Below are 9,878 nucleotides of genomic sequence, written 5' to 3'. Positions count from 1 at the left end.
CGCGCCCCTGCTGCTCGGTCTGACGCGCCACTGTGGAGGTAAAGTGACTGTTTCACTCCAACACGGACTCACATCCGGACCGCACTTTCTTGTAAATCTTCGCTTCGCGCTTGTACAGCCGGCGACGGATTGTTGCCTCTCTGTTTAAACGTGTTCTACTCTTTTTTTTAATTTATTTTATTTAAGCTTCCCAAGGACGGCAGAGACTCGGTGTAGGAGGAGCTAGCGGCGTGTTTCCGCTAACAGGCCGAGGCGGTGATCTGCGCGGCCGGACGGAGGGACCAGGGGAGCGGCGGAGCAGGAGGCAGCTGCTTGGGGGAAAGTTGATCCACCACAGTCCGTCTGAGCACCGGGACACAGGAGCTGCGGTTTGTCCCGCGATCGGAAGAAAGGAGACAGCTGGACTGTCCGCGATGGAAGCCGAGTTTCGGGACATCGATGAGAACGGGAGTTGGAGCGCCGTTTATCAGGTAGGAGCTGCGGCTGGACCTGGAAATGGACCGGGGAGGAAGCTGTCACGGTGAGGCCGACACGAAGCCCGGGGACTGTAACGTCTGTCAGGGTCTGATCTACAGCTTTATCTAGATCAGTCCGGTCCCCGGGTCTTCCTGCTCCGATCTATCCGAGGATCGACGCCTCTGCGCCGCCGGGCTGCAGCCGGCAGCACACCCCCTCTACACGGAGCTCGAACACCGTCTATGTCCAGTTCAAACTGTGCGTCTATTGTGGCTGATTACCTGTTATCCAAAAATATGATCATTAGATAAATATTTCATCCATTGCTTCTCACAAGTTATCAGTATATTATACAAGAAAGTAGATATGAAATACATTTTTAATCATTTACAAGACCTGGAGTTGTTTAATCTATCAATCTAATGACTTTCGTGAATTTCTTTCAACTATGTCAGAGATGGGGTTGAGAAATTCAACTTTAATGTCTCCATGACCTGCATTATGGAAGACCTCCAAATGAAAAGCATCCATCCATCTTTGAGACAATCTGACAAAAACATATCTGAAGCCACTAAGGGTGAAAGCATTGTGCACCCTGCACATGTCCCCAATACCAGTAAATTAATGCAAAGAACTCCAAAAAGGCACATAATGGATCTCGGTTCGAAAACAACCAGAAACGGGTGTAAAATCAACAGATTGGTGATGAAAACAACCGAAGATTGCCTCAAAAAAAGATGCTGGAGTACACACAGCAGTATTTGATTCCTAAAACAATGTTGAACATGAAATAATCAAAGTTAGCTGCACAGGACAAACAACAGATACATCAAATATTTACAAATAGTGGCAAAATGAGAAGAAAACACAAACAATCAGAGTCAAAATGAGTTCAACTCGGGCGGCAAAACGATCAAGAAGAGATGTAGAATTACCAAAATGTGCTGGAAAATTGGCTTTGCAGAATAAGAAGACCACAACTGAGATTAAAAGAAGACGACAAAAAGCAAAGAAAGCGTTCACAAATGTAAAACATTCACTTCTTTGCCACAAAATAAACAGAAAAATAAGCAAACTGAATATGTGGGACTTTGGAAACAAACATGAAGATGCAATATGACCACAAACTTGATGCCAAATCAACTACAAATGTTTTTGGGGGGATTCATGTTGCTTGTAGTCTGACTGTCTTGGTCCTTAGAGGGACAAATGAGGGGCTTTTTATATGCTTGGGTTGCAGAGTTTGTTGTAAGAGATCTTGATGATTTTAAGAGTTTTTTTTGTTTGTTTTTTTTAAATCATGCTTGGCTTTACTTTTAAAGCATCTAGCCGATGCACAAAAAAATGCTTTTAATGTGATGTGAATGTAACACCAACATGTTGCTGGATTCATATCGCAGGACATCCGCCAGCAATCATGTGAACTCCCGTGCAAGGTTGCCAAATCACCTGAAAACAAGACCCGGAATCGATACAGAGACGTCAGCCCATGTAAGTTCGCCTGCCTCACTGCACAGGACCTGAAACTGTCTTTTTACTACAAAAAAAAAAAAGGAAAAAAAGGAAACCCAATAAAGTCCCTCAGCGCTGTTGGACTCTTTGCATTGTGCTCCACCCACAGTATTGCAGAGTGTCTAATCTCCTACTTATGTCCAAACATCAGTGAGGGGTGACTTATTCTGTGAAGTCACAGCCGCGTCATCTCTGTTCATTCTTTCTGTTGTCCAAATATGTCAATTTACTGCTGTTTCGACACACTCTTATCACCATTTGAAGTGAGAGAACAGTCTCATTGCACAACAACCTCGGCATTGCATCACCGAGGACAGACTGGCATAATAATCCCGGCCAATTTATAGCTGTATATTTACTGAGGGTGTCAGTATGGTGGTAGTAAATGTCAGTAAACTACACGAGGCAACATTGATATTCGGACCTCTTGCAATAGTTTTTCCCTGTGAAGGTTTATTGTGTTTGAATCAAACCTTTGACATGAGTAAAAAAAACGTTCTGGGGTCGGATCAACACCCAGTCTTCCTTTGACACGACCAGAAGAGTCGCAATATCAATGGATAGACAAATGATCACAGTTTGTACTAGAAATAATAAACCAAATACACAAACTTATCAATGTAAAAATGAAGTTAGATTTAGTCGAAACGAAACATAGTTATTTTTTTCTTAGTTTGTCATTGCAGAGTGATCTTTATTTTCTTATATAAATCTGATGTGTGTTTAACATATAACAGGACTTTTCTTAGTAGAATGTTTTCACCTGCAGCTGAACTGTGGTTTCCTCTTTTTAACGCTGGATAAGCTATTTAAATACAAACTAGTTAAATTAGTAACCACCCAGACATGTTTTGTTTGGTTTGGGTTTAAACTAGATGACTGAAATAGGAGTTTCACACTTATTCGTGTTCTTTTCAGTTTTAACAAACAAGTCTGACGTCATTTCTCAGCAGCTGTGTCGCTTTGAGAGTTTCGTGCGTTGTCCCTGGAGGATGCGGTTAATTCAAAGTGTATATTTCCATGTCTTTTTTTAATTCAATTTTTTTTTAATTTCCCTCCTCAGTTGACCACAGCAGAATATGTTTGCAGCTCGATACGAATGACTACATTAATGCCAGCTTAATAACAGCAGACGAGGCGGAGAGGAACTATATCCTCACTCAGGTGAGCGTTTTCAAACCTCTGTACAGTCACTTGGACAGTTAACATTTATTCATACAGATTCTCCCTTGCACATATTTTACAAAATATAGTTCTGACTAGATGTTGCAATGCTTTTCCTAAGCAGCATTTACAGACAGTTTACATGGTAAGAAAAGATCAGATTTGCCCCAACAGAAGACATTGGTGGGTAAGTTAGAACATATCTAACAAAATAAGCACGATATCCTCTATTTATGAAAGGCATTTTGCTTATTTTTTGGCATCACTGGTATCCAGGTCTTGATTAAACATTCAGATAATAATGCAGGCTGTCTGTAAGGATGTTTAACTGAGTTACGTTACTCTGAGGTTCATTCAGTTACAGAACCTTTATCGCTACATGAATAATTGATGTGTTCATTAATGCATTTGTTCACAATTGCAAGTCCTCCAGAGTGCAGTTAAAGTGTAGGCTGGTGTGCATATGAGCTGATAATGAATTGTGCGTAAAGCAATAAAAATGAGTCATCCTACCTCCTTATTCATCTTTTGGCGCATTAATTCATCCATTCATATCGGGGTGGAGAAGGCTGGAGCGACCTCATGGTGCACCTTCGATACGTCACCGATCGATCACTGTCAATACAGAGAGACTCATTAACTTCTACTGCCAATTTATAGTGACACACATGTGTATATATATATATATATATATATATAGTCATTTCTTCTTTCTGTGAAATAACAGTGTTACCACTGTTCTAGTTTCATTAATTCAGAAGTTTCAGTTGCTTCATCCTTTCTCACGTTATGTAACCGTGAGTATTAGACGGTGAACCAACAGTTGATTCTTTTTGTTTTCGGGTAGATTTCGAGGAAATGAACTAAACTGTTTATAAGCATATAACTCCCAGTTAATGGTGGGGAGGGGCGACCTGTGAACTGGTGCCCGGGCGGTGTGGCTTGAGCCGGAAAGAGTCTTGATCCGTATTACTTAAAGGATCTGCAGCCAGTGTCTTGGACCCAGATACAACAAGGCACCTTCAAAGGTCCTGTGGAGCTGTTCTATGATAAAGGACCAGCAGCAACATAGACAGAAGCGCCCAAATATTTTCTGCTCTTCGATGTTCAAAATGTTTTACAGCTTAAAAATGACAAAAAGGGACTTAAAGTGGTTGATAATGCTCCATGTCCATCTTTCCTAGAAGCTGCAATATATTGCGTTTATTTTAAGGGTCTTCTTGTAAGCATGTTAAAATACATATTCTTTATTTTTTAACACTCGAGTAATGTGCAACAACAGACAAATAGTAAAACATTAGATTGTAGACTTGAATCAAGTCACCTCCTCTTTAGAGTGTTTTTTTTTTTTTTTTTAACATCATCAAAAGCCTTAAAAATGCCTTCAAATAGATGTTCTGTTCTTCTTTGCTGTGCAACTAAAAATAAAAACCAGCTGTTTTAAAAGACTGTTGCTTGCATTTCCTTTTTAGGGACCCCTTCCGAATACATGTGGCCATTTCTGGGAGATGGTGTGGGAGCAGAGGACACGTGGAGTTGTGATGCTGAACCGAGTCATAGAGAAAGGATCTGTAAGCTGCATTTTCTTCCGTTCACTGTAGATTCCAGCTCGTTTTACACACAGCCGGCAGGCGCGAGACTTTGAATGACAGTAGCACTCGTACTGGAAGGCACAAAATGAGACCTGGAATGACAAACGAAAGTCAAATATTAATAAAAACCTCACAAAATGAGATGAAGGAACAAGGACACCAGCTATAATGGCTGAAAACGGTTTTAAAATGACCACATACAAGCAAAGGGAGCCATTACAGAGTTCGAGCCTCGAGCTGAATGTAAAATGAAGTGAAAGCTCACCTTTATATTTGTTGGTCCACATAGTTCCCCTTTATGCAGAATAGTTTTTTCATAACTGGAGGCACACAATCCTCCCCTCTTATCGCAGTGATCAATGCTACTTTGAAAGGATTTATGATGGTTTGCTTATTAAAGGCGAGTTAATAGCTTTCAGTTTGACAATTTTGTCCTTTGTTTTTACTTCTTATATTCCGTTCTTTTTTTAAGCCTCCAGTTCTAAAACTCCGTATTAGTGAAAATAAATATGATCACAAATCCTCCCATGTTTGTTTTTATTTCTTCTCAAGGGATCACTGGGAAAGTGTTCTGAAGGTTTTTGTGGCTATGTGTTTGTGTGCCGGCCTCTCCTTTTGTCTCTCAAGATTAATTTCCTCACAGTGGTGCTTCTTCTTGTGCGACCTTGTCATCATTTCTTGTTGACACCAGGAGACTCACGGCTTATCTGTCTCCTGTAGATTAAATGTGCCCAGTACTGGCCACACAGGGAGGAGAAAGATGCTATCTTTGAAGATACCAATTTCAAGCTCACCTTCGTCTCCGAAGACGTCAAATCTTACTACACAGTCCGTCAGCTAGAGTTGGAAAATCTGTCGGTGAGTCTTCTGCCAATAGTTTGTAAAAATAGAAATGGAACAATAGTTTTATTCAGATTGGTCTTATTTCCTGTTTTTGCATTTTTGTCCTTGTCTACAGACTCAGGAGACTCGTGAGATTTTACATTTTCACTACACCACCTGGCCTGACTTCGGGGTACCGGAGTCGCCCGCCTCCTTCCTCAACTTCCTTTTTAAAGTGCGCGAGTCGGGGTGTCTGAACTCAGACCAGGGACCAGTGGTGGTGCACTGCAGCGCCGGAATCGGACGCTCCGGGACCTTTTGTCTGGTGGACACCTGCCTCTTGCTGGTTCGTGCTGAACTCCGTCTCTGATAACTACGTATTCACAGGAAGTAGAATGACATCAGATTATCGTTACAAGTCTGTCCAGAGATGAAGGACTGAGTGTGTTTTTGTATTGTGTGTAGATGTCCCTTCGTAAGGACCCGTCTTCAGTGCGTATTCGCGACGTGCTGCTTGAGATGCGGCGATATCGAATGGGCTTGATCCAGACAGCAGACCAGCTGCGGTTCTCCTACCTCGCGGTCATTGAAGGTGCCAAATACATCAAGGGAGACACGTCACTGCAGGCAAGTCCTCCTCTGTGTCTGTTTGCATCAAAGCATTTACCATAAGCATGTTTGCTGCAAAATTACACTTCAGGTAATGTCCAGCGTCGCATATTAATATCTTCTTTCATTTCTTTATCTAGGAGTCATGGAAAGAGCTCTCCAACGAGGAGGATGATCCCCCAGAGTACAGCCCTCCTCCTCCTCTTCCTCCTCCCAGAGATCCTCACAACGGGAAAGTTGAGCCATCCTTCTTTCCTGAGAAGGACGAGCTCATCCGACACGTGGCGATCCACAGTCTGGGGTAACCAGCACAGTCCTGCATGTTTACTGGAACACGGGTATCCCGCTTACGACTAGTAGACAGGTTTCAGTTGGATTCTGGTCTTATGTTATGTGATCCGTTGGTATTATTTGACAGTTTTTCAAAATGAAACTACTTTGATCAAGAGGAAGTTTGGAATCCTTAAAATGCCAGTAATAGAAGCAGAGCGAGACAGGAAGTGTCAACCATGTCCTTGACTTGTGTTGGACTGTCGGTAATACTCAGCTCGATGAGGAAACAAAGGCTGAAGATAGGCAGCTGGACGATAGTGAAGCTACAGTGGCAAGAAAGTTTCAGAGGAAACAATAGAAGCTCCACTGATGGTGTAGTCAAACAGAGTGAAGTATTGCTGTCGTTGCTTCACAGGTGACGCCTGAGACCACTGCCAGAGTTGGTGCTTCGTTCACATCAGTTGTATCTGAATCAGAGACAATCGCGCTCATTCACACCTACTAGCAATCAACTTCAAGCACATGTTTGTACTCAGTACCATCAAAAACACACAGTAATATTGAATAACTGCTTTTGAGGGGTAAAGCACAGATGCTCTTTTACAGATATTAAAAATAAAAAATGCTCGGTTTCTGAAACAGAAGTGGAGTTTTTAACAGCACGGCTTCTCAGTGCTTTAAAAACACACCATTTATTGCAGTTCAGTCAGTATTTCTCGATGTACGAGTATAAATTCTAATTACAAAATAAAATGACAGTCTGCACAGCAGTGTAACAGTAATGTGAACTCCAGCTGTATTATTAAAGCCATAATAAGCTGCACTGAGATCATTAAATGAATGGCAGCTTAATGACAAATAGTAAAAACAGTCATGTGTGCTTCTGTTTCAGCTCTGCAAATAACAACATTTGTGAAATAAGATTAAGAAGATGTCTTATTGTTTTTCTATGTATTCTTTGAAATAACCTTTTTGTTCCCATCTCTTCACACATGAAGCACAGAGTATCAGGAAGACGAGTTTTGGTTAAGCTTGGTACTAATCGGAAAGAAAACCTGGAGTATTGCAAATCCTCTGCATGAAGTTTGGGGAAAAGCAGTTTTAGGGGAGAGCGGGCGACAGGTGCAAGCTTAGTTGGTGCGGAGAAATCCTTTCATCCCTCAGCTTTTGTAATCTTCAAATAAAACCGAATCAAACTGCCCCAAGGAGGCTTTAAAGTATTAATCCGCTCTGTTTCCACTCATCGTTTTCTCATTCAGGTCTACACAAGAGTCGGCGCTGCGAAGGAGGAACATAGCTGCCCCCGAGCCTCCTCCTGACAGCGATCAGCCCGACGGCCATGTAGGAATCCAAGATTTTACCTCCAAAGCTCCGAACAAATCCCAGCAGCAGCAGCAGCAGCAGCAGCAGCAGCAGCAGCAGCAGCGCGAGGCGGAGGAGCCGGAGCTGCCCGAGGCAGCAGAGCGGCCAGCAGATGGCTCTCCTGTGCCGGGGACGTGGTCCCCTCTTCTAACCAATGTGTGCCTGTGCACTGCGCTGGCTCTCAGTGCTTATGTCTGTTATCGAGCATATTTCCACTGATGTCTGTCCTCTTTTTCCTTTTGCTTTTCTTCCTTTCACTCTTGAAGCGGACTCGGCTGGTCAGTCGGCCTCCGCGAGTGAGTGGAGAGACTCGGTCTCCTCTTTTCTTTTACGCAGTGCGAGGGGTCGGCCTGCCGCCGCTCCTCATCACCCACTCAAACGTCACTTTTTCAGTATGCCATCTTGGACGCTCAGGGCCTCCGTTTTGTTTCTTCCTTTTTTCATCCCAAACACGTGTCATACAAAGACTCAACCGTAAAGACGCAGCGCGGTCGGGATTGGCTTGTTTTTCGGCTGTTCAGTGAATCAGAATGAAGTCTCTCACAGTTCATTTCTCTTATTTACCAAATGACACTTGAATGTGTTCTTCCATTTTGTCCTTATGTTCATTTGCTCACGCGAGCGGATCAGATACCCAAGAGCCATATTTTTGACCCTCCTCTCTGAAAACATGCCAGTAAAATAAACTTTTTTTTCATGTTGCTGTGTTTGTGGGTTAAGATTCAACCCAGCATTAAAGTGAAGTATGTGAAAGCGAGAGAGGAAGCAACCCTGTGCCAACTAGAGAAGAGACGCATGCTGGGACGGGGTTTAGATGGTTGCCTAACCGCCCGAGTGGCCTGTGTTTAGCCGCAGGAGGTGTGCTGGGTGAACACGCAGTGTGAGCGTTTTGTGTGTCCGTACATACGCGAGAATGGTCACCGATGAAGCTTTTAGCTCGGAGAGAAAATGTTAGTGTCAGAAGTGAAATATTAACCAAGCGACCTCCCGGCTTTTGATTCCTGCTGTGTTCTCTGTCATGTTGGTGCAGCAGTGACGTGGGAATTGAAGAAGAAAGAGAGGGGGAAAAAAAATCAAGTCTGTGGTGTTTAAGTGACTTGTTGCACTTTTTCCTCACCTGGTGTTAAAATCAGAGAAACCTGACCAGCTCGAGGTCTTTCATGGATTATTGTAGTTTTCGCTCGCAGTGGATTCAAAACCTCAATGCTTGACGTCATGTGGTAAAGCGGCGAGGCAAAATGACCCGCATCCAACTTTATTTCGCTAGCAATACGGATCGTGAATGACACGCTCGCCTTTAATTCTTATCTGAGTTTGATCAGGAAACCAGGGATTTTCAACAAACCAAAAATCAAACACCAGCACAGGGAGAAAAACAAGAAATACACTGTAGTGATAATCTGTTGTAACGTGGCCCTGAGCTGGCAATATTGTTTCTTATAATTCAGATTTGTTTCTCGCATGCTGCATTTGTGAATCAACAGGTTTGTTCTAAGAAGAGATTAGTTGAGCTGCTAGTGTTCGTTTAATTTCAGGACTTGACAAAGTCCAGTACTTTGTCTGACGGCTGTACTTTTCTTTAGAATGTATAAATGTCCTCTCCGAGGACAAATCCTTATTAGATAGAAATATATATATTTCAAATCAGGTTTCAGTGTGCTGAGTTTGTTTTTGTTTTTTTTGCTCTGCATTAGCAAGGGAGTGAATCTCAGCACCTGTGCAGCCATTGCACCAGGTTCTCCTGTTTTTTTTCTATACTTGTGCTCAGCTCAGAAAAACATGTATTTTTTTATTTACATTTGTTGTTTTACTTTTTAAATAAAGAAAAAAACATCAACTGTTCATCTGGTCTGATGTTACTGGATTATTTCCTATAATTTCTCCCAATCTCAGTCATATTAATGAACGTTCACCGGACGATGGCATCGCTTTTGGCTCTGAACAGGAAGTTCTCTGCTGTGCCGCCCAAACATGAGATGGAGCCTCACAGAAAGGAAGAGAGGAAAGAAAAGTCGTCCAAGTTCAGTCGATGATTATGTTGTATTGTCTTTAGTTCTGTTTCCCTCATAATTCCAAAGCCACCACAGT

The 9,878-nt window shown here is 42.5% G+C and overlaps 1 protein-coding gene across 1 annotated transcript; it reads left to right on the top strand.

The window, feature by feature from the left end:
* Positions 1-9,633, top strand: ptpn1 (protein tyrosine phosphatase non-receptor type 1). Its single transcript, XM_080469828.1, has 10 exons — positions 1-38; positions 187-470; positions 1,857-1,947; positions 3,032-3,132; positions 4,605-4,703; positions 5,445-5,582; positions 5,683-5,892; positions 6,012-6,173; positions 6,296-6,456; positions 7,688-9,633. Exons 2-10 carry the CDS (start codon positions 414-416, stop codon positions 8,007-8,009), a joined length of 1,341 nt encoding a protein of 446 aa, XP_080325954.1. The 5' UTR covers positions 1-38; positions 187-413; the 3' UTR covers positions 8,010-9,633.
* Positions 9,634-9,878: the final 245 nt, after the last annotated feature.

This window comes from Lipophrys pholis (genome assembly GCF_963383615.2).
Source record: "Lipophrys pholis genome assembly, chromosome: 8".
NCBI classification, from domain to species: domain Eukaryota; kingdom Metazoa; phylum Chordata; class Actinopteri; order Blenniiformes; family Blenniidae; genus Lipophrys; species Lipophrys pholis.
This window is presented reverse-complemented; position numbering and strand designations above follow the sequence as displayed.

Bases quoted from the DNA above. Each gene is read 5' to 3' on its own strand.
- ptpn1 (XM_080469828.1), top strand. From the start codon at position 414: ATGGAAGCCGAGTTTCGGGACATCGATGAGAACGGGAGTTGGAGCGCC. The intron at 471-1,856 runs GTAGGAGCTGCG...TTCATATCGCAG, and splicing joins GTTGGAGCGCCGTTTATCAG to GACATCCGCCAGCAATCATG. The intron at 1,948-3,031 runs GTAAGTTCGCCT...TTCCCTCCTCAG, and splicing joins ATACAGAGACGTCAGCCCAT to TTGACCACAGCAGAATATGT.